Genomic DNA, 23,521 nt, shown 5'->3' on the forward strand with positions numbered 1-23,521 from the left:
TGGATTCAACCACAGAGAAAACTATTTACAGCCAACTCCAACCCAACTCCCCTTCCCCCTCTGCCAGCAGCCAAGAACCTGAGGGCTTCACCCAGCAGAGCAGGGAGAGACTGAGGGAAACAAATCACAACTCCAAGCTGCCAGGGAGAGGGATCAGGGTGGGGGGCAGGGCACACAACACGCTCCAGGCTCAGCTGAATTCTGGGGGGGGGGTCACAGGCTGCGTGGAGGCAGCCCAGGCAAGCCAGGAGCTCCAACTCCTGCCTCCAGCACAGCCTCCTCTACAGAGGGGCAGCGTGGTTGGGCCTGCAGCAGTGCCAGGGTCCAAGAGCGGTGCTCCTGCCCTGGCTCAGAGCCTCTGTGGGGCCACAAAGCTGGTGGGGAACACCAGGCCCTGGAGGAGCCAGCAGCTCCGTGGGGGAGAAGCTTGGAACCAGGAGGCACTTAAACCAATTCTTGTTACCAACTGACTGCAGGCTGGGAGGGGGATCCTGACCACCCTCCCTGGAACCAGACTCACACTGGCAAGAAGCACCAAACCCTTCCCCCCCCCAGCCAGGCTTTGGTACAGAGGAGAGGGGGGGAGCTGCTGGCTGTGCTCAGAGCTGCTGCTTCTCACACCCAGGTTGTGTCATCCCTGATAAGTCAAAGTAAGGCTGGATGGACTTGACCCCAACCACCACCCCTGGCAGCATGTTTGGTCCAGAAATATGACTTCTCCTGCTCCCCCCTCCCCCCCCCCCCCCCCAGTACTTGCCATTAAGTTACCCCCAACAAAAAACAGGTGAAAGTCCAAAAAGGAGAGCAAGACATAAATAAAACTCAAGAGTTGACATAGTAACTCCAGGCTTTAGAGAGCAACTGTCCCAGAAATGAAGAACATCAAAGCTTTGAAACCTGCCCAGGGCTGAGCTTTGCCAAGGGCTGAGGGGATGCAGCTTGGAAGTTGAAGCCTTCAGAGCATGGCTCAGGCAGGAGATGGATTTCCCAACCCCCCCCCAAGTTTAGAGGGGGGCATCTCTCTGTCCCAAAATACAGAAGTGCTTTCTCCTCCTCCTCCTCCTCCTCCTGCTGCTGCCAAGAGTTCCAGAAGGATGCAGAAGACCTCAACTCTGAGCAGCAGGGAAGTGTAGGACAGCTGAGTGCAGAGGCTGCCAGGTTCAGCTGTGCTTTAGGACTCCTTGCAAAAGCTCAGGTAGGAAGAGGAACAACCTTCACCTCTGGGAGTCCTTCCCCCTCTGGGAGTCCTTCACCTCTGGGTGTCCCTCACCCTCTGGGTGTCCTTCCCCCTCTGGGTGTCCAACAAGAGACAGTTTTGATTAAGTGTTTTTGACTCTCTCTGGGTTTTTCTTTTGCAGTCCCCCAGGAGCCTGCAGTTCAGCTGTCAATCATCTCAGACAGTTCCAAAAGGAGGTCATCCTCGTCTTTGCCAGGGTCCAGGTCAATTTCTGCTTCCAGTTTGCCTCCTGAGATCTCCCAGATCAGCTTCTCAAAGTCATCCTCTACTGACAAAGGAGCCTTCCCAGCCCCTGTGGAGCTCAGCCTGCGAGCCTTTGCTGGCACCTGGGACGAAGCTGAGGTGGAGCTGGAGACCTCTGACTGTGCCATGGAGTCTGCCTGGCTTCCAAGGTGCACTTCAGGACTTGGAAGAACAAGAGAGAGAGAAATCAGTCTGTGGCATCCCTTAACCAGAGAGCTGTGGCCTGCAAAGCAGCTCAGCAAACTGGAGTGAACCTTCCCACACCTCCACCTCACACAGGCCCTGCTGAAAGCCTTTGCAGTGAGACACTGGACCAGGCTGCACAGGGAGGCTGTGGATGTGCCCTCCCTGGAGGTGCTCAAGGGCTGGGTGAGGCTTTGAGCAGCTTGGGCTGGTGGGAGGTGTCCCTGCCCATGGCAGGGGGTTGGAACTGGATGATCTTTACAGGTCCCTTCCAAGCCAACCCATTCCATGAGTGTTATTCAGTTAACCTTGGGGCTCCCTGGGGAGAGCAGTGGCTGAGCAGCTGCTGAGAGATGCAGTGACCAAGAGAAAGGAGAGGTGTGGCTGGTACCTGGCTTTGGGTTTGTCTCTCACAGGTATGGAGACCAGGCTGTCCTCTGGCAAGGAAGGAACAATGGCCTAGGAAGAAGCAAGATGGTTTTTAGGAGAGGTAAAAAAGCTTCCCAGAGAATCTCCCTCTGCTGCCTCTCCCCTGGCACTGCTGAGCCTGACCTCAGCTACACAGCCAGGGCACAGCTGAAGGAGAGCTGGGATTGCCTTGAAGGCTGCTCACGAGCTTGTGTCTCTCAGGACACCCCACTAGTGGGCAAGACTGCTTTGTGCCACAGAGATGGCAGCAGAGGGTGATGGCAACACTGCCATCCAGCCACCAGCAGCAGGCAGCCCCCTCCCTGCAAGCCACCTCTGGATCTGGAAGGAAGCTGAGCTGTGGAACACTTCAGCTTTTCACCTTCTCACCCAGGGGAGAGCAACACTTGGGCAGCACTTTGACCAGGGACCCAACTCCTGCCCTCAGTCCCTGTCCTTACCACAGCTGCTTTCTTAGCTGAAGGCTCCTTGGTGTCCCCACCAGTGGCACTCAAGGGTTTCACAGCTGCCACAGCAGAGGGATGGCTCTCGGCTGCCCTGCGCTTCAGGGTCTGCTTGGTGGGGGAGCTGCCCTTCCCCTCCAGGGGCTTCAGACACACCTTGGGTTTGGCTGGAGGGAAGGAAGGAAGAGCTGAGCCAGGCTTGCTCCCAACCAAACAGCTTACAAGTCCCATAACCACACCTTCAGCACTGGGGTCAGGTTTGGGGCCACCACCCCACGATGGACATTGAGGAGCTGGAGTGGGTCCAGGGAAGGACAAGGGAGCTGGGGAAGGGTCTGGAGAACAGAGCTGGGGAGGAGCAGCTGAGGGAGCTGGGGTGGAGAAAAGGAGGCTGAGGGGAGACCTCTCTACAGCTCCCTGAGAGGAGCTTGGAGCCAGGTGGGATTGGTCTCTTCTCCCAAGGAACAAGTGATGGGATGAGAGCAAATGGCCTCAAGTTGCCCCAGGGGAGGTTTAGTTTGGCCATCAGAGGAAACTTCTTCCCTGAAAGGGTTCTCCAAGCCTGGCCCAGGCTGCCCAGGGGGGTGGTGGAATCCCCAGCCCTGGAGGTGTTTCAAAGCTGCAGAGATGTGGTGCAGAGGGATGTGGTTTAGCCCCAGAATGGTTGGGCTGGATGACTTTGACCAAAGGAAACAGGTCCAGGACTCTAAGCCTTACAGCTGAGCACATCTGGGCCAGCACAGCTGCGCTGCCACTGCCCAGGGCCCTTTCCACACAGCTTGCCAGAAGGTGTAAAAGAGGAGCACAGAAATCCCCAGGAGGAGGCAGAGACTCACAGTGAAAATGGGCAGCCTGCTGCCCTCCCCTCAGGACAGGTCCTGAGACTCAGACTGAAAATGGGCAGCCTGCTGCCCTCCCCTCAGCACAGACCCTGAGACTCACAGTGAAAATGAGCAACCTGCTGCCCTCCCCTCCCCACAGACCCTGAGATTCACAGTGGAAATGAGCAGCCTGCTGCCCTGCCCTCAGCACAGACCCTGAGACTCAGTGATGAGCAGCCTGCTGCCCTCCCCTCCCCGCAGGACCTTTACCAAGCCTTACCTTTAGCTCTGCGCTCGGGGAGCTGAGCTGGCTGCTTCCCTGGGCACACAGCAGCATCCTTCCCTGGGCACACAGCAGCATCCTTCCCTGGGCACACAGCAGCATCCTTCCCTGGGCACACAGCAGCATCCTTCCCTGGGCCTTCAGCCCCCTCCTCTTCCGCAGCTCTCCCTGTTAGCCTCTTCCCACGCTGACAAGCTGCCCCTGAAACCAGGCTGGACTCAGGACTCCCTGCTGCTGGAGCTTTCTCCTTGGCTGCTTTCTCAGCAGGAGCTGACGGCACAGCAGCTGCCTCCTTCTGCAGCTTCTCCTCCTGGCGCTGCTTCAGTTGCCTCTTGCCCCTCATGATCTCTTCCAGGCTCTTCACTTGCACTTTGGAGTTTGTTGTGCTCTGGTCAGAGGACTGGGAAGGAAGCAAGAGAGGATGAATAGGATGAAAACTCTCTGGAGGTTTCCTGAAGCACTCACTGCCAGCCCCTAGCTCTGGCCTTGCCCATGCCAAGGGTTTGAAGGTATCCTGCAATGCTTTGGGTTGGAAGGGCATCCTCCTGGCCTCTGGACCTGCTCCATCAGCTCCAGGTCACAGAATCACCAAGGTTGGAAGAGACCTCAGAGATCACCAAGTCCAACCTGGCACCACAGACCTCCTGACTAAACCATGGCACCAAGTGCCACCTCCAATCCCCTCTTGAACCCCTCCAGGGATGGGGACTCCACCACCTCCCTGGGCAGCACATCCCAGTGGCAGATGACTCTCTCCTTCCTGTGCTGAGGGCTCCAGAGCTGGCCCCAGCCCTGCAGGTGAGGTCCCCCCAGGGCAGAGCAGAGGGGCAGGATCCACTCTCTCCATCCCTGGCCACACTGCTTTGGCTGCAGCCCAGGCTGCCCTTGGCCTCCTGTGCTGCCAGTGCTGGCTCCTCTCCAGCTCCTCACCCCCCAGCACCCCCAAGTCCTTCTCTGCAGGGCTGCTCTGAACCTCACCATCCCCCCAGCCTGGATTGGTATCTAGGAACCCCACAGATTTCATCTGGTGCTAAGAGTTTCCTGTTCACTGTCAGGTGGAAGATGAATGCCTGGAATGATGTGACAGTGCTGTCACACAACCTGACAGAGCTTGCCAACAGGGGAGGGGTGGGAGCAGACTCAGCCTGGGAGGGTGTGCTAAGAAAAGGCAGAGCAGAGCTTGTGTGTATTTAGCACCTCCAAAGGACTCACCTCTGCAGGAGCAGAGGCAGCTTTGGGAGAAGCCTTGCTCAGTTCCACAATCTTCTTCTCTTCTCTTCCAGGGGCTTTAAAAGAAGGCAAAAAAGAAACCCAAATCAAATCATTCTGTCAACAGAAGAAACAAAGCCACCTGCTCACCTCTGCTGCCTTGCTGGGCTCACTGGGGAATGGCCACAGGAAGCCACTCAGGCAGCATCTGAGCTCCCCCTCCCTCAATCACATCTCCTCTAATTACAAGGCTTAATGAGGAGCTCTCCCATGCTCTGGCATTTTGGACCCAAACTGCCCTTCCCATCAGGGAGTTGCAAACAGAGAGACATCAACAGCCAAGTTAAACTCTGCCACAGCCCAATCCCAGACTCCCAGCATGGTGTAGGAGGGAAGGGACCTCTGGGCATCATCAATCCAACCCCCTGCTCCAGCAGGGCACCCACAGCAGCCTGCCCAGGAGCACAATGGCCAGGGAGGAGTTTGGAAGCTCTGCAGAGAAAGAGACTCCACAACCTCTCTGGGCAGCCTGGGGGTGCTCAAGGCCAGGCTGGATGAGGCCCTGAGCAGCTGAGCCTAGCCGCGAGGTGTCCCTGGCCACGGCGAGGAGGTTGGAGGAGATGAGCTCCCAGGCCCCTTCAACCAGATTCCATCACAGACAGAAGGCCAAAGCAAAGCAGCTGTGAGCAAAGGCAATCTGAGAGGGGAAGCAGTGCAGCAGGGCAGGCAGCAGCTCCTCACCCATCAGCTTTGTGACTCTCAGCAGCCTCCTGCCAGCGGGGGCAGGCTCAGGCTGCGCTGCCGCTGCCGGCAGGTTCTCTCCGCTCTGCTGCAGCCGCAGAGCCTTCTCCTTCTTGATCTCTTCCAAGGTTTTAATCCTCACTTCTCCTGCAGCCTTGGCTCTGCCCCCTGCCTCTGCCAGCTGCACTTTGCTGGGCACAGATGGGGACAGGACACTCAGCTTCCTGGGCTCGCCCTCGGCTTTGGCTTTGGCAGGGAACTCCTCTGCCTTGGGCTTCTCCTCCTCCAGCTGCTTCTCGTTCTTCTCGGCCAGGGCTCCCGAGAAGGTTTTGCTGCGGCCTGCAGGGGGAGGCCTTGCCCCTGAGCTGGGATCCTCTGCTTTGCAGCGGCCCTCGGCCTGGCCTCTGGCCTGAGGCTCTCCTCGCCTCTGAGTAGCTCTCTCCAGACGAATCTCCTCCAGCGTTTTCACGTGGATCTCTCCCGCTGGCCTGGCAGCCCTCTCTGTCACAGCCAGAAGCAAAGCACTGATGGTTAGGAGACTTTTGCTCTTGGGAGGCCCCTTCCAGCCCAAACCACTCTAGGATTCTATGCTTCTGTCCCTTCCTCAGACTGTGTCCCTCCATGAGCATCTCAACCTCCTGCTCCTGGCTGGGGCTTCTTGTGCAGGAGCTCACTGCAGCCTCTGGCACTTCCCAGCTGCAGCCTGAAATCCTGATGGAGCACCAGTGGAAAACACCTCCCCCCAGGGGCAGATCTCTGGCAGCAGGGCAGCTTCAGCACTCTCCAATCAGCACTTTTCAAGCTCTTAGGGCTGCAGGGAAGCTCATGGAAAGGGAGAGGAGGAAGGTTTGTTTACTACCCAGTTATTACCTGGCTCTGCACTGGGCTGGTCAGAGGACAATCCCAGCCTCTCCTTCAGGGACTTGGGGACTTGAACTGCAGGAGAGAAGAGACCAAGTCAGGGAAGGCTGCAGGAGTCTTCACATTTCAAGCCAGATGATCTCTCCCCTGGGATTCAAAGTTACCTTGAGCCCTCAACCACCCACCAAAGAGCACTGCCAAGGCTCTGAGCAGCCTGACCCAGGGGGGGATGTCCCTGCTGAGCGCAGGGGGGTTGGACTGCACCACCTCTGGAGGTCCCTTCCAACCCACCCCAGCCCACTCTAGGATCAGATGAAAGGGGAAAGAGGACACCCAAGCAGGGAAGCTGTGGCTCAGCTGCAGCTGTTCAGCAGCTGTACCTCTCTTGGGTGCCTTGTCTGCGTTCTCCAGGGTGTCAATCTTCCTCCCCAGCCTCTCGGCCAGGTTGCGCTTCAGGGGAAGGACGTTTTTGCCAGCTGCAGGGAGAGAGGAGAGAGAGAGAGAGAGAGGCACAGATGCTTGAAGGGCATCCCTCTGCAGGACAGGAAGTTTGCTGTGCTGCAGGGACAGCTGAGCCAGTTTCACATCATCCTCTGCTGACTCAGGGGGACTTGGCAGCGTGGCTGGAGGAAGAGGAGGAGCAGCAGCTGTCACTTGGCCACTCAGAACTTTGACTCCCTGCACAGCTATGGCAGGCAAGGCACAGACCTCACCTGGCAGCTGAATCCAGGAGTCTCCTATTCCCCACCTCCAATCACAGAACCCCAGCATGGTGTGGGCTGGAAGGGAGCTCTGGAGAGCATCCACTCCAACCCTCCTGCTGCAGCAGGGCAGCCACAGCAGCTTGCCCAGGAGCACAATGGCCAGGGGGGGTTGGAAGCTCTCCAGAGGAGACTCCACAAACTCCCTGGGCAGCCTGCTCCAGGCCTCCAGCACCCTCACACCAAACAACTTTCTCCTGGAGTGAAACCTCCTGGGTTCCAGTGTGTTCCCAGTGCCCCCTGTCCCATCCCTGGGCACCACTGACAGGAGTCTGGCCTCATGTTCCTGCCCTCCACCCTTTAGCTCTTGCTGGGCATTGCTCAGCTCCCCTCTGGGGCTGCTCTTCAGACTCTCAGCCCCAGGGCTCTCAGCCTTTGCTCCTCCCAGAGCTGCTCCAAACCCCTCAGCATCTTTGCAGCCCCCAGTGGATTCTCTCCAGCTGTTCCCTGTCTGGAGGAGGCTTTTACAACTCTCAGCCACAGACCTCCCTCCCCCCAGGCAGACCTCTCTGTGTTGGCCTTTAACTGCCAAGAGGATTGGTGAGGTCAGCAGGCAGCAAACAGCTCTGCCCAGACCTGATGTGGGCAGGTTTGGGTGAGGAGATCCCAAACCAACCCAAAGCCCAGAAACAGCCCAGAGAAAGGAGAGCAAAAGCTCTTACCTGGGGAGGCTTTTCGTTTCCCCAGCCTCTCAGCAAGGTTCAGCCTAATCACTGGCTCCTCCCCTGGGGCAGAGAACAAACTCTCAGTGCACAGCAAGCAGCAGCCACCAAAAGCCTTCAGGGAATGGTTTGGGTTGGAAGGGACCTTAAAGATCATCCAGTTCCAACCCCCTGCCACCTCCCACATCTCCTGAAGTCAGCCTTAGGGGTTCAAAGGCCTGTGTCCAGCTCTGCAGCCCTCAGCACAGGAAGAGCATGGAGCTGATGGGGTGGGTCCAGAGAAGGCCACAAAGATGATCAAGGGGTGGAGCAGCTCTGCTACCAAGGCTGAGGGAGCTGGGGGGGTTCAGCCTGGAGAAGAGAAGGCTCCAGGGAGACCTTAGAGCAACCTTCCAGTACCTGAAGTGGGCTACAAGCAGGCTGCAGAGGGACTGTTTGCCAAGGCCTGCAGGGCTAGGCCCAGGGGCAATGGTTTGAGAGCAGAGCAGACTGAGATTGGATGTGAGGAACAAGTCCTGCCCCAGGAGGCTGCTGGAAGACTGCAGGGAGGTGCTTGAGGCCTCACCCCTAGAGATCTTCAAGGTCAGTGTGGCAGTTTAGGCTGGGTCCCTCAAACCAGGACTGTCAGGCTCCACAAGACTCTGGGCAAGTGGGGGATGTCCCTGCTGACTGCAGGGGGGGTTGGACTGGGTGAGCTCTGGAGCTCCCTTCCAACCCAATCCATCCCAGGATTCCATGAAAGTGATGAAACCCAAGGCAGCTCAGTTACAAGGATGAGCTGTAAGGAGCTGCCTCAATCCAGGACCCTGCACACCAGCTCCTCCTGCCTGACACACTCAAGTGGCAGACTCCCCCACTCCTGTCCTGCAAGGGAGATGTGCAGGGTGCACATCTTAGCTCCTCTGTGAGCCTGTGCTTTAGCAGCCTGTGGCAAGAGCAGCACTGGTGATCACCTTGCTTTGAGGACAGGGTCACTGTCCTCACTACTGTCCTCACATTCTCCTTTTCTGGCACAGGGATGCTCCTGGGCTGGAGTGGATGAACTGACACTCCTGAAGGGCCTTCTGGGGAGAGCAAACAGAAGAGAAGGGTGGTTAGAACACAAACCCAAGCCCTCAGCCAACCAAGCCAAGCCCAACCCCAAACCCTCAACCCACCCCAAACCCTCAACCCACCCAACCCACCCCAAACCCTCAACCCATCCAAACCAACCCCAAACCCTCAACCCACCCAAGCCAACCCAAACCCTCAACCAACCCCAAACCCTCAACCAACCCATCCAAGCCACCCCCAAACCCCCAACCCACCCAAGCCACCCCCATCAGACAGCCCCAAACTGTTAGTCCCTGACTACTGTCAGGCCCAGGGTGAGCAGAGCATGGGAACAACAAAGAGCAAATCTCCCTTTGATTTGCCCTTGGAGTTCCAAGGCAGAAGAGCAGCTCATTGGGTTTAAGGCAGCAGGCTTCAAGCCAAAGGAGCAAACCAACCCCCAGGGATCCCCAGGGGGGAGTGAGCAGCAGGCCAGAGCAGAGGGGGGCTGGGGGCATGAACTCACCACCTTGCTTTTTTGTTTTCTCCTTCAGTTTCTTCAGTTTGATTTCCTCAAGGGTTTTGATTCCAAAATTCAAGTTGTCATCTGGAAACCCCAAGAGGGTCATGGAGCTGGGGCTGGCAAAGCAGCTGCTGAAGGGCAGCTCCTCACAGCTCACTCCCAGGATGCCTGCTGCTGCAGCTGGGAGCTTTCCTCACACCACCCCCCCAGCCCTGCAGGGTTTTACTGTGCTTGAAGCATCTGAATCCCTCCACACAGGGAGCAGAGGGGCAGGATCCTCTCTCTCCACCCCTGGCCACACTGCTCTGGATGCAGCCCAGGCTGCCCTTGGCCTTCTGTGCTGCCAGTGCCCATTGCTGGCTCCTCTCCAGCTTCTCACCCCCCAGCTCCCCAAAGTCCTTCTCTGCAGGGCTGCTCCCAACCTCATCACCCCCAGCCTGCACTGGTATCTAGGATTGCCCCTACCTAGGTGCAGGGCCCTGAGCTTTTCCTGGTTGAACCTGGTGAGATTCTCCTCAGTCCACCTCCCCAGCCTGCCCAGGGCCCTCTGGATGGCTCCCATCCCATCCTCCAGTCCTACAACTGCACCACTCAGCTTGGTGCTATCTGCAGGCTTGCTGAGGGTGCCTCCATCTGGCTGCACTATCAGGTAATTAGGTATCAGAGCATGAGCTGTGAGACTCCCCTCACTAGCCAGGGCTCCCCAGAGTGCTGGGGAGGACACACAAGGTACCTTGCTTTGTGTTAGAGCTGGATTTCCTAGTGGAAATGATCCTCAAGCCATTGTGGGCCTCTGGGGATGGTTGCTGGACAGGTGTTTTAGTTTCTTCTCCCTCTTCAGAGAGCTGATCTGAAAGGCAGACACAGAGCCCTTCACTTGCAGAGCAGGGACCAGACAAGGCTGATCAGGTTCAGGTGGCTCAGACAGTTCAGTCCATGCTTTCCATCAGCACAGAATGGTTTGGGTTTGAAGGAACCTTGAAGACAATCTCATCCCACCCCTCCCCCAAGGACACCTCCCACCAGGGCAGGCTGCTCAAGGCTCCAGCCAGCCTGCCTTTGGACATTTCCAGCCTTGGATGCTCCCTGGGCAACCTCTCCCAGTGCCTCCCCAGCCTCAGGGGGGGAAGATTTCATCCTGACAGCTCATCTCCATTCAGCTTCCTCCAGGCTGAAGCCATCAGCCCTCATCCTGTCACTCCATGCCTCAGTCCCTCCCCAGCTCTCCTGCAGCCCCCTCCAGGCACTGGAAGGCTCTAAGGCCTCCCTGGAGCCTGAACAACTTCATTCCAGCTTCTGCTCATGCTCTCAACTCCAAAGGGGAGCAGCTGGACTGGGAGGATTTCTGTTCCCAAGCACCTGAGCTGGCTTCACAAATTGCTGTAAGACAGAGAGCTGAGAGGGGAAAAAGGTTTTAGGGCTCCAGAGCCTTGTGAGGAGCTTTAACCACTCCACAGCTGAGGGACTCTGTGGTTTAGAGACTGCCTGCCAGCAGAAATGTCCTCAAGAAGGCAAACCACACTCACCATCATCATCTTCATCATCATCTGCAGCATTGATTACAACAGGAGGGTGGGTAGGACTGGGGACATTCTCAGAGTTCTCCACTTTCATCACCCCCCTCAGCTGGGGGGAGGGATTGGACTGGACAGAAAGTTTGCTTTGCTGCAGGGACAGCTGAGCCAGTTTCACATCATCCTCTGCTGACTCAGGGGGACTTGGAAGCGTGGCTGGAGGAAGAGGAGGAGCAGCAGCTGTCACTTGGCCACTCAGAACTTTGACTCCCTGCACAGCTATGGCAGGCAAGGCACAGACCTCACCTGGCAGCTGAATCCAGGAGTCTCCTGTTCTCCACCTCCAATCACAGAACCCCAGCATGGTGTGGGCTGGAAGGGAGCTCTGGAGAGCATCCAGTCCAACCCTCCTGCTCCAGCAGGGCAGCCACAGCAGCTTGCATAGGAGCACAATGGCCTGGGGGGGTTGGAAGCTCTCCAGAGGAGACTCCACAACCTCCCTGGGCAGCCTGCCCCAGGCCTCCAGCAGCCTCACACCAAACAACTTTCTCCTGGAGTGAAACCTCCTGGTTCCAGTTTGTTCCCAGTGCCCCCTGTCCCATCCCTGGGCACCACTGACAGGAGTCTGGCCTCATGTTCCTGCCCTCCACCCTTCATCTCTTGCTGGGCATTGCTCAGCTGCCCTCTGGGGCTGCTCTTCAGGCTCTCAGCCCCAGGGCTCTCAGCCTTTGCTCCTCACAGAGCTGCTCCAAACCCCTCAGCATCTTTGCAGCCCCACTGGATTCTCTCCAGCTGTTCCCTGTCTGTCTTGAACTGGGGAGTCCAGAACTGGACACACTACTGCAGCTGTGGCCTGACCTGGGCAGAGGGGAGGGGGAGGAGAGCCTCCCTGAGCCTGCTGCCCACCCTCCTCTTCGTGTCCCCTTTCCTCTGATCAACATTGCCCATCAGTTCTGACCTGAAGGAAAAGGCTGAGAGCAACTCACTTTTGCTGGGGGGCAGGAAGAGGCCATCCACATAACGTCCTTTGGTGTGGTGGAAAGCACAGTTGGACTTCTGGCAGCCCACTGGTTGGTTCTCCCAGTAGCAAGGGATCTCACTGCGCTTCTTCTGAGGGCAGAAAGGGACAGCACAAGAGGAATGCTTTGGAGCTCAGGGAGAGCAGGGTGAGACTGCAGCTTAGGAAGTTCACCTAAGCCAGTCTGTGATGGTGATGGTAAGGGGAAATGGCCTCAAGTTGGCCCAGGGGAGACTGAGGTTGGCCATCACAAGAAATCTCTTCTCTGACAGGGCTCTCAAAGGCTCTGCAGGGCTGCCTGGGGAGCTGGCTGCACCCCCAGCCCTGGAGGTGCTGCAGAGCCTCAGAGATGTGGGGCTGAGGGCCAGGGCTTAGCCCCCAGCCTTGGCAGTTACAGAAAGGTTGGACTGGTTGAGCAAAGAATGGTTTGGGTTGGGAGGGACCTTTGGATCATCCAGCCTTAAAAGATCATCCAGAACAGAACAGAGTTATCACCTTAGAGATACTGTGAATTAACCAGGTTGGAAAGGACCTTTGAGATCATGGAGTCCAACCTCTCCCCCAGCACCACCTGAGCAACTCAACCATGGCACCAAGGGCCTCATCCAGGCTCTCCTTCAACACCTCCAGGGGTGGGGACTCCACCACCTCCCTGGGCAGCACATCCCCAGGGCCAATCTCTCTTGCTGGGAAGAATTTCTTCCTCACCTCCAGCCTGAACCTCCCCTGGCACAGCTTGAGACTGTGTCCTCTTGTTCTGCTGCTGCTTGCCTGGGAGAAGAGACCAACCCCCACCTGGCTCCAACCTCCCTTCAGGGAGTTGCAGAGAGCAAGAAGGTCTCCCCTGAGCCTCCTCTTCTCCAGGCTAAGCAACCCCAGCTCCCTCAGCCTCTCCTCCCAGGGCTGTGCTCCAGACCCCTCCCCAGCTTTCTTGCCCTTCTCTGGACACCTTCAAGTCTCTCAATGTCCTTCTTAAACTGAGGAGCCCAGAACTGGACACAGGACTCCAGGTGTGGCCTGAGCAGTGCTGAGCACAGGGCAGGATGAGCTCCCTGCTCCTGCTGGCCACACTCCTCCTGACCCAGGCCAGGATGCCCTTGGCCTTCCTGGCCACGACCTAGATCTCGATCTGGATCTTCAAAGCCTTTTCCAGCCTGAGCAAATCTGCTTCTCCAGCAGTGACTAAAAGCCCTTGGCAGTGGCTGAGGGGGAGCAGAGCTACTCACATCAATTTCCATGTGTCTGAACCTGCAGATATTCCTGAAGCAGCGACCCTCCTGCCAGAGGGTGCAGACGGTCTCGTTCCCCAGGGCGGCCTCGCAGTGGCGGAAGGAGCAGCTGTCCCCCTGCAGCCAGGAGGCAAAGCCTTCAGCAACCCCCAGACAGCCACCCCAAGGAAAGCCAGCATGCAAGGGCACAGCCTGAAATCAGCCAGGCTTTGACAAGTGGGAGCAGGATCTAACTGCTTCAGCTCCTAGAAGCTCTCTCCTCCCCCTCCCCTCCCCTAAGGCAAAGAGGAGCAGAGGCAGGCCTGGGATGAGGGCACTGCCAACCTACCTTGTTGCATGTGGAATAGAAATAGAAGTAGCAGTCATCTCCTTGGTTGGACATGCTGGGCCAATGGGCAGGACAAGCTCTGGTTCCAAAGGGCTGACTCAGCAGGGGCTTCCTCCAGCCTTGGCAAGAGCTGGCTGCACTCTTCCTGGGCCTGACAGCTTCTACTGCCCTGAGCAGTGCAATCTTCTTTTTAATAGCAAGCCTGCAGAGAGGTGGCAAGGAGGGAAAGGGAGTCAGGGAGGAGCATCTTCATAGCTGCTGTCTCTTAGAAGTGAATCTTGTGAGGGGGGGAATGAAGCTGGAACCAGCTGCTCCAGTGGAGGCCCCAGGGCAGGAGGCCCCAGGGCAGGAGGCCCCAGGGCAGGGGGGTTGGAGCTGGATGATCTTTAAGACTCTTTCCAACCCACACCAGGGCAGAGCAGAGGGGGAGGAGAACCTCCTTGGATCTGCTGGCCACACTCTCCTCAATGCAGCCCAGGATCCCATTGGCCTTCTTGGCCAGGAGAGCAACCAGCACCAGAACAAGAGGACACAGTCTCAAGCTGTGCCAGGGGAGGTTCAGGCTGGAGGTTAGGAAGAAACTCTGCACAGAGAGAGAGATTGGCCACTGGGATGTGCTGCCCAGGGAGGTGGTGGAGTCCCCAGCAGTGGAGCTGCTCAGGAGGAGACTGGATGGGGTGCTGGGTGCCATGGTTAGGTTGATTAGGTGGTGCTGGGTGAGAGGTTGGATGTGATGATCTTGAAGGTCTCTTCCAACCTGGTTAATTCTGTTCTACTCTACTCATACTCTACTCTTACTCTCTCACTCTAATCTTACTCTAACTCTTACTCTACTCTTACTGTACTCTCTTACTCTACTCTTACTCTACTCACTCTCTTACACTCTCTCTTTACTCTTACTCTATCTCTTACTCTAACTCTACTCTTACTCTACTCTAGTCTTACTCTCTTATTCTACTCTTACTCACTCTACTCTTACACTTCTCTACTCTTACTCTCTTACTCTATTCTTACTCTACCTCTTACTCTAACTCTACTCTTACTCTAACTCTTCCCTCTTACTCTACTCACTCTTACTCTACTCTTACTCTATCTCTCTCTTACTCTACTCTAACTCTACTCTTACTCTCTTACTCTACTCACTCTCTTTACTCTTACTCTCTTACTCTATCTCTACTCTTACTCTCTAACTCTTACTCTACTCTTACTCTTCTCTACTCTTACTCTCTTATTCTTACTCTATCTCTTACTCTAACTCTTACTCTAACTCTACTCTTGCTCTACTCTCTTACTCTAACTCTTCTCTAACTCTCTTACTCTACTCTTACTCTAACTCTTACTCTCTTACTCTCCTCTTACTCTCTTACTCTGTTCTTACTCTAACTCTTACTCTCTAACTCTTACTCTACTCTAACTCTTACTCCACTCTATTCTCCCTCTAGCAGATCACCTCCTGAGCGGCAGTGCTGCAGGTTTCTCTCATCCCTTCCCCTGCACTCACCCCTTCACCCCTTGGGCCACAGCCTCAGGCAGGCAGCATTCCCACCCCCCCCAGGCTGACTCACCTGGCCAGCTGCAGCCACCTTGGGGATCTTCAAAGCCTTCCAGTTACAACTTCTCCTGTAGGCCGAACCAAGACTGAATCCGTGAGTTAATAAGAGAGGGGCAGAAAGAACTTTGTCTGTCTGTCTGTCTGTCTGCTTGCCTCCTGACATTGCCAAGGGAACCTCTCTCTCTCTCATCCACCACTTCAACCAGAGGAGGTGCTGTGTGGCTTTTTTTTTAAGGCATCTTACAACTACATGGAGGAAGCAAGTCCAGGTGAAAGGCTGCCAGGGCTGGAGACAGCCAGGGTTAGCTTTTGGTTTTGCTTTTGGTTTGGTTTGATTTGGTTTGGTTTTGGTTTGGTTTTGGTTTAAGCTCTTCAAAAACCACCAAAAAAACACAAAAAAATACTTAAAAATAGTAATAATAATGAAAAATCAACAACAAAAAGAAAAAGAGAGACCCAGAGCATCTAAAGATGGATTCAGGATTCAAAGTGGCTGCAAAAATGAAGCTTCCATCTTCCACAGCCAGGCAAGATTTAACTGAGGTTAAATCCCTTGTGGGGGAGGTGGTTTTGGTTTGGTGTGGTTTGGGCTGGGTTGGTTTTTAACTTAAGAATTCAGTTAAGTTGCAATTTCTGGTCTTCAAGGGTCTTCACCTAGTAGGAAAAAGACACACACACAAAAAAAAAAAGAGGCCTTTCCCCTCCCCCCAGCCCTCCACCCCCCACCCCCCTCCAGCCTCCCAGCTTCATTGCCTGTGGAGTGCAAAGCCCAAGCACAGGCAGTGGGTGCAGGCACACAGGGAGGGGGCTCCGTGCATGTGCCTCCACACACCCCCCAAGAGGGAGCTGGTAACAAAAGTCAGCAAGAGAAGGGATAAAAAAGCCCCAAAAAGGGGAATTTGGGGGCTGCCAGCCAGGAGAAGCTGCAGAGGAAGGCTCTGATTGGGAGGGAAGTGGCAAAAAAAGAGCCCAAAGGAAGCTGAGCAGTTCTGCCTCAGGGGCTGGGGACTCTGCCTTCAAGGCTGCTGCTGCAGAGCAGCAGGGATGTGGGGGCAGCCACAGGAGGAGCATCTCCAGACACACACACAGCCTGCACAGGACTGGGAGGGGAGATACTGGAGCAGGCTGCACAGGGAGGCTGTGGCTGGGCCCTCCCTGGAGGGGTTCAGGGCCAGGCTGGATGAGGCCCTGAGCAGCCTGGGCTGGGGGAGCTGTCCCTGCCCGCGGCAGGGGAGTGGAACTGAGGGATCTTCAAGGTCCCTCCCAGCCCCAACCCATTCTGTGGATCTGTGAGCTCTGTATCCAGACCTGGGGCACAGGAGGTGGAGGAGCTACCAGCAGGAAGGCAGCAGCCCGAGGGCACAGCAAGCTCAGAGGGGGAGATGCTCACTCTGCAAGTGGGGTGGCTGCAGGAGCCCAAGGAGTTGGAACTCTCGGGATGCTCAGGAAGGGATCTGGTTCCTTTGCCCAACTTTGCCATCACCTGCTGGCTGCCTAGTCCATGCACCCCTCCTTACCCACTGAGCACAGATGGCTCAGCCCCAGCCCCCCAGCTGCTGGTGCTCTGCTGCCAGCAGAGCTGGAGCTGCTTTTGAGTCAGCCACAGGAAACTTGGATGATTATTTTTGGGGGGGAGGGAGGGATGTGGAGTCAGACACTTCCCTTTCTGCTTGGACTCAGGATTCTGCTTTGCTATTAAGAGTTCTACTCCAATAATCCCTTTTGTGTGTGTGTGTGTTTGCTTACAATGCTCCCTGTTCACTGCTCCATTACTTAATGCTCCTTAAGGATCCCTTTCTTAATGCTCCATCATTTAATGATCCTTTCTTTAAGGATCCCTTTCTTAATGCTCCATCATTTAATGATCCTTTCTTTAATGATCCTTTTCAATCCTCCCTTTTAAATGCTCCTTTATAGGTATATTTTTTGATCCTTTATTTTAGTGCTCCCTTATTTCTCAGTGCTTCATTTTAAATGATCCTTTCCCCCCCTCAATGATCCTTTCCCCTCCCCAAATGATCCTTTCCCCTCCCCAAATGATCCCTTCCCCTCCCCAAATGATCCTTTCCCCTCCCTCAATGATCCTTTCCCCTCCCCAAATGATCCTTTCCCCTCAAATGATCTTTTCCCCTCCCCAAATGATCCTTTCCCCCCCACCAGGCTCCTTCCCCTATTTATCCATCTATAATCACCCCAAACCCTGCAGCCAGGCTGCAACACAATTCAAACTCCCAATCACCCTGACCCCTTTCCCTTCAACCACTGCACAGTGCCCTGCTGCTTCTGCCTCTTTGGGCCCCAAACCTGCTGAATAATCGAAGTTTGGAGCCCTGTGCTCACACCAGGCCCTTTGCCAGGGTATGTCTGGGGGGGTTTTGGGGTGGGTTTTTGGCAGGGAATTTGCCCAACCCTCAAAGAAAGAGAGGCAAAGCTGGGTTCTCAGGTTAGGGATGGTTTGGCTGAGTGCTTGACAAGGGGAAAATAAACCATCAGGAGTGAAGTGCAAGGGGTTTCCCCCCTCCCTTCTCCAGTGTCGATTGGATTATTCCCTTGGGACCCTCAGAACCAGGCTGGGTGTTGGATAAATTCCTCCTTAACAACAACAAAGCATTGGTGCTCCTTCAGGCAGAAGTGTGACCAGAAAGGTTAAACTCGGTTCTCTCTCCAGGATGATTTGTTCAGGTTGCAGAAGGCAGCACTCAAAGAGAGGGCACTGGAGGCTCACTGAGCTGAGCCACTCAGACCCAAACCTGCAGGAATCCAGGGCTAGAAAGTGGCATTTGGGGGCTTGCCCCCCACCCCTAGGCAGGGAGAACCATGGACAATGCATCCACCACCAGAGGGAACGGCAAGAAATCCCTGCCCAAGGGCTCAGCGGTTTGGCTGCTGCCTTCCCTGCTCCTGGGCAGGCTTCAGGAGCTGTTCATAGAGTGTGAATGGATCTCGATTAAGGAAGGGGGTGGGGAGGCAGAACTTGAACAAAGCCTCCAAAAGCCCTCCAGGAGCAGCAGGCACTGCCTTTTGTAAGCTCACTTCTCAAGCAGCCTGCTGTCGATGTACCTGCTGGGCAGCACCTGCTGGGCAGCACCTGCTGGGCAGCACCTGCTGGGCAGCACCTGCTGGGCAGCACCTGCTGGGCAGCACTGCTCCACAGGCTGAGTGCAGGGTGGGAGGTGTCACAGCAACCTCACACCCCAGGAACAACCTCAACCTAACCCTCCTCCCCTGCACGAAACCCTAAAGCTAAGCTGCCCAAAGCTGAAGGAGCCTGCTCCTGATTCCTACCCTTTGCACTTGCTGCAGTCAGCTCCAGCCCTAAGTGCTGCCTGAACCCAGGCCGGGGGCCACAGCAACCTCTGAGAGCAACAGCTGTGAGCTTGGCAGCCAAGAAGGTGAAGGTTAAGGCAGATGATCATCTCAGCTTCCTCTGCCACTCAGCTGGGGTCACCTTGCACTCTGATCTCCCAGAGCCAGAGCTGAGAGTGACCTCCAGCAAGGGGCACAGCTGCCCCCGGGGAGCAGCCCTGCTGGAGGAGCCCTGCTGGAGCAGCCCTGCTGGAGCAGCCCTGCTGGAGCAGCCCTGCCGGAGGAGCCCTGCCGGAGCAGCCCTGCTGGAGCAGCCCTGCTGGAGGAGCTCTGCTGGAGCAGCCCTGCTGGAGCAGCCCTGCTGGAGGAGCCCTGCTGGAGGAGCCCTGCCGGAGCAGCCCTGCTGGAGGAGCCCTGCTGGAGGAGCCCTGCTGGAGCAGCCCTGCTGGAAGAGCTCTGCCGGAGCAGCCCTGCTGGAGGAGCCCTGCTGGAGCAGCCCTGCTGGAGCAGCCCTGCTGGAGGAGCCCTGCCGGAGCAGCCCTGCTGGAGCAGCCCTGCTGGAGCAGCCCTGCTGGAGGAGCCCTGCTGGAGGAGCCCTGCCGGAGCAGCCCTGCTGGAGGAGCCCTGCTGGAGGAGCCCTGCTGGAGGAGCCCTGCTGGAGGAGCCCTGCTGGAGCAGCCCTGCTGGAGGAGCCCTGCTGGAGCAGCCCTGCTGGAGCAGCCCTGCTGGAGCAGCTCTGCTGGAGCAGCCCTGCTGGAGCAGCTCTGCTGGAGGAGCCCTGCTGGAGGAGCCCTGCTGGAGGAGCCCTGCTGGAGCAGCCCTGCTGGAGGAGCCCTGCTGGAGGAGCCCTGCTGGAGGAGCCCTGCTGGAGGAGCCCTGCTGGAGGAGCCCTGCTGGAGCAGCCCTGCTGGAGGAGCCCTGCTGGAGCAGCCCTGCTGGAGCAGCCCTGCTGGAGCAGCCCTGCTGGAGCAGCCCTGCTGGAGCAGCTCTGCTGGAGGAGCCCTGCTGGAGGAGCCCTGCTGGAGCAGCTCTGCTGGAGGAGCTCTGCTGGAGCAGCCCTGCTGGAGCAGCCCTGCTGGAGGAGCTCTCTCTCATTTCGTGCTCCTGAGCTCAGCCACTCCTTAAAGTGAGAGGCAAATCAGCCTGCCCTGCAAGGGCTGCTTGGCCTGCTGCTTCTCTAGCTGCACTGAAGCCCCCATCAGATGAGACCCTGCATCAGCAGGGATCTGTCTTTAGCTTGACACCATCAGGAGGCAGAAGGGATCCTTCAGAGCAGCCTTTCCAGCAGGGGTCCAGCGAAGGGAGCAAGACCAAAGGCTCAGATCTGAGCACACCGCTCCACAGAGGATCGGTTTCAAGCCTAAGATACTTCACCCCTCTCCCAGCCCCGGAGCCACAGTGACACCTTTGGCCTGAAAGCCTTTCCACCTGCTCTGCAGAGCCCGGATCCTGCACCCATCAGGCATCTGGCAGCAGGGGCAGCAGCCGAGAAGAGCCTCAATCGCCATTCCAGGAGGACAATGCTCCACCTTCTGCTGACGTTTAGCATATGAAAGGCAGAGAGAAGGTCGCTGAGCAGCTCCTTCCTGCTTCCAGTGACCCTTGGCCTGAAGCAATCGCTGGGCTGAGTGACTGACAACAAGGTCTCAGCTCCCCTGTGCTCCCAATCCTGACTCACCCACTTTGAACTGCAGCTGAAGCCGGGCTCCTGGCACCCTGCTCTGCCTGCACACCACACCAGCAGCGCTGCTGGGGGCTGGAAAACCTCCAGGGCTGAGGGGAATTAAGGGAAAGCCACAAATGAGTTTGGGAACTGGGTGCTGTAGGACACTTCCTGCTGCTGAGGCTGCAGCCAAGGCAGTGGCAGGGAAGTGCTTGGCTCCCAGGAGGGGGCTGGGGCAGTGCTTCAGAGGCAGCCTTGGGCTGGTGCTGGCAGGCAGTCCTTGGGTGCTTCAAGCTCCAAGCCTCAGCTCTTCCATCTGGATGTCTGGGCTGGCCTTTCCCCAGAGCCATCACAAATGTTTCCCCTACAGTCCAATCATGTCAGATAAGGGAGCTGTCTAGTGCCACAGCCTGCAGGAGCTTGGCCTTGGGCAAACCCCCAGCTGCCTTCAGCACTCAGCCTCCCAGCAGCTCTCTTTATCTCTCATCTAAGTACATCCTCCTGTCTGAGCTTCCTCACAGCAGCATGGGGCTGGAGCAGCCTGCCCAGGGCTGTGGTTGAGGCCCCATCCCTGGGGACACTCAAGAGGAGACTCAGGGTGGCCCTGGGCAGCCTGAGCTGGCTGCAGGGGGGTTGGACAAGATGACCTCTGAGGGTCCCTTCCAAGCTGAGTCCCATGGTTAAGACTCAGATCCTTTCTCCCTCCAGCACCTGTCCAGCAGGCAAAGCTGGAGCAGGATCAGCCAGGCCTGGAGGTGCTGAACCACAACTGCTTCTGGGCCTATCCATTGCAGAGAAGTGGCTCCAGACACCACCTCCATGGGGCTAAAGCTCCTGTGGAGCAGGAGGGACATCCAGAGGTGCTTCCCAAGCCTCAGGTTACCAACAGCACCAGCACCTCCAGGCCCCAGCCCAGCATGCAGGCTCCAAGATGAGTCCCTGCCCTGCCTGGCACACTTTGTGAACGCTGCAAGAAGTGTGCCAGGGATTCTGAGGGGCAGCTGAGCAGCTCCAGACGAGAGGAGCAGGGCAGGCCAAGAGACTGTCCTCACTTCTGGCACCCAAAGGCTCTGAGCAGCTTTGCTCTCATGGCAAACCCTTCTGTCTGCCTTCTCCAGATGCTCCAGGACCCACCACTGCTGCAGCACTGCAGCCCACCCCTCTGGCAATCTCCCTGGCAGCTCTCCCTTCAGCCAGGCACATCTGCAGCCCACTTCTGCTCTGCCAGCTGCAAGGGCAGCCCACTGGCTCTGCCACAGCACCACCAAGAGCTGGGAACAGCCTAAAGCCACCGGCTGGGGAGATGCCTGACACAGGACACCTCACAGGCACCTGCATCTTCCCTCCCAGTGCTCACAGCTGTGGCTCCTGTGAGCAGCCCTCTGCCTGGAGGTGTCCCCAGGTGAGCAGCTGGCCTCTCACAGCTGAGGGCTGGTTTGGTTTATGCTCTGGATGCACCACAGGCCCAAAGCTCCACACTGGAGATCTCCACACTGCATCCTGCTCAGTACCACAGGCAGGAGGAGCAGGTCCCAAATCCTTAACAAGCTTTTGGGAAGCACCAAGCCTCCATGGAGTGGCTTTCCCTTAATGCCCAACCCCTCCTTCCCTGCTGTCTAGGTGTCCTCTAACTTCCTCCCTGCTCCTTCCCAGTGTCCAAGTGGTCACAAGGAACCAGCCCCAAGCCAAGGGGGCTGCTGAAGCTGCTCCATCTACCCCCAGCTGAGCTCAAACCTACCTAACTAGAAGCCACTCCTCCTTTTCCTCATCCTTGTCCCTGCTCCTCTAATCAACTCCAGGGGCTGGCAGCCATTTGCTGTGACAATTCACCTTCCAGACTGGAATGTTTGGTGAAAGCTCAGAAAGAGTCAACCTTCCCCCTGGAAGGAGGCACTTGGGAAGCTGCCACTGCAGGTGAGAAGAGCCAGGAGGAGGAAGCTGCCTCTGGACAGGTTTGCCTCCTGGAGCCCCAACCCCAGCCTACCTGCTCAGCCTTTCTCACCTTAGGAAGTGTCCACTGCAGCCATGTGCCACTGAGAGCACTTCCAACCCCCCCTTGCTCCGGGGAGCTCTGCTTTTGTGTGTGTCCCCCCCTGCCCCCGGCTCCCCCCAGGCAAATAACACCCAACAAAAAGCATGGCCCAGAGCTCCAAGTGCTGCAGGCACCCCCAAGGGGGCAGCTCTGGGAACGAGCTGCAGGTTCCACATCCTGAGCCCTGCAAGGTTAAAAACCCAACCGACAAAAACCCCAACCCCCCCAAAAACCCCAACCCCAAAGTCTCTCACTGCTGCACTTCCACGCTGAAGGCCACCAGGAAACCTTTCAGGTCCCACTCCCAAGGGCCAAAAGGAGACGTGACCCAGGCGGGATTGCCTTCAGGATGCCCGCGGGGCGCAGGCGGAGGGAGGCAGCTCCCGGCGGCAGCTCCCCGGGGAGGGGGGAACGGAGGAGCACTCTGTCAGATGACTACGTTACAGCACGCCCCTGATGCGCATTGCTACAAAAGGAAAGGCACCCAAGGCTTTGACCCGAAGAGAAAGGAGGTGGCAGGAGGCAACCTGCGCTGGGACCTCGGCTTTGCCCAACGCAACCTCCCCGCGGCCCGCCCGGGGACTCCGGCTCCCCGGAAAGCACCGGGATGGGGCCGGGGGGGAAGGGGAAACCCGCAGCCAAGCCCTGCAGAGGGTCTCCACCAGCCCAGGAAAGGGCAGGGGCGGGGAAGGGGAGAGCTGCGCCCGGGGCCGCGGCGCTGTCCCCCGGGGCCGCAGGGAGCCTTGGGCCCGGATCGGGCAGCAGGGAAGCAGCTCCTGGCCTCCCCCTCCCCCCCCCCGCGCTGTCCCGGGGCCTGCCGCAACTTCACCTCCACCGCCGCCCCCGGCAGGCTAGCGCTGTCCCCGGGGCCCCAGCGGCCTCCCCGCCCCCGCCCCAGCGGCTGCCCAGGCCCCGGTGCGGAGGGCTCGGGGCCGCGGCCTGGGCCGCTCAGCCCTGCCGGCCGCGGGGGACGCGCAGAGGACCCGGGCCTGGCGAGCGGCCATTCCCCAGCCCCCGGGGGTCTACGAACGGCTGTAGTTACCGGCGAGCAGGGACTTTACCGAACCCCAGGGGACCGCCGCAGCCGCCGCCGTATCGCCTCGATCCGCCGGGGCCGCCGCTCGGGCCGTTGCCTTTCCCGCTGCCAGCCTCAAAGATGGCGCCTAACATACGGGCAACGTCAGCTCGCCCGTCGCTAAGATGGCGGGCGGAGCGGCTTCACCCACTTCCGCCCCTCGAGGCCGGCGCGGGCGGGGCTCCTGGCGGTCGCTGCAGCGACTGACGTGACGCGGACGGGACCTGTAAACAAAGCGAGGCGGGCGGGAGGCTTTTCCCCCCAAGGCTTCCTCCCAAGGGTCACGCCGGCGCCTCCAGCCCCGGACAAAGCTCATGGCTGTGGGACGGGCAAGGGAGAGCTGCCCCTGCTGCGGTGCCCTGCGCCCACCTTCCTG

General features: G+C 57.8%; 1 protein-coding gene across 3 annotated transcripts; it reads right to left on the bottom strand.

Annotated features, from left to right (window-relative positions):
- Window positions 1–829: 829 nt before the first annotated feature.
- ZC3H11A (zinc finger CCCH-type containing 11A) lies at window positions 830–23,218 on the bottom strand. 3 transcript variants are annotated; one of them, XM_068159738.1, is made up of 18 exons: window positions 23,113–23,218; window positions 15,083–15,137; window positions 13,518–13,719; window positions 13,187–13,306; window positions 11,929–12,052; window positions 10,955–11,158; window positions 10,162–10,278; window positions 9,432–9,512; window positions 8,827–8,937; window positions 7,874–7,936; window positions 6,831–6,926; window positions 6,460–6,525; window positions 5,590–6,090; window positions 4,852–4,925; window positions 3,637–4,039; window positions 2,533–2,702; window positions 2,055–2,122; window positions 830–1,642 (listed from the first exon to the last, which is right to left on the bottom strand). In XM_068159738.1, the coding sequence occupies exons 3-18, from the start codon at window positions 13,569–13,571 to the stop codon at window positions 1,378–1,380; spliced, it is 2,517 nt and encodes an 838-aa protein (XP_068015839.1). In that variant the 5' UTR covers window positions 13,572–13,719; window positions 15,083–15,137; window positions 23,113–23,218; the 3' UTR covers window positions 830–1,377. The 3 variants fall into 3 exon arrangements, with proteins under 3 accessions (XP_068015839.1, XP_068015840.1, XP_068015841.1); XM_068159739.1 differs by having other exon boundaries at window positions 23,132–23,200; XM_068159740.1 differs by lacking the exon at window positions 23,113–23,218 and having other exon boundaries at window positions 9,435–9,512; window positions 15,083–15,789.
- Between the last annotated feature and the right edge of the window lie 303 nt (window positions 23,219–23,521).

This window comes from Melanerpes formicivorus, unplaced genomic scaffold, assembly GCF_026170545.1.
Source record: "Melanerpes formicivorus ecotype bairdi unplaced genomic scaffold, bMelFor1.0.p_v2 SCAF_46, whole genome shotgun sequence".
In the NCBI taxonomy this organism is placed as follows: domain Eukaryota; kingdom Metazoa; phylum Chordata; class Aves; order Piciformes; family Picidae; genus Melanerpes; species Melanerpes formicivorus.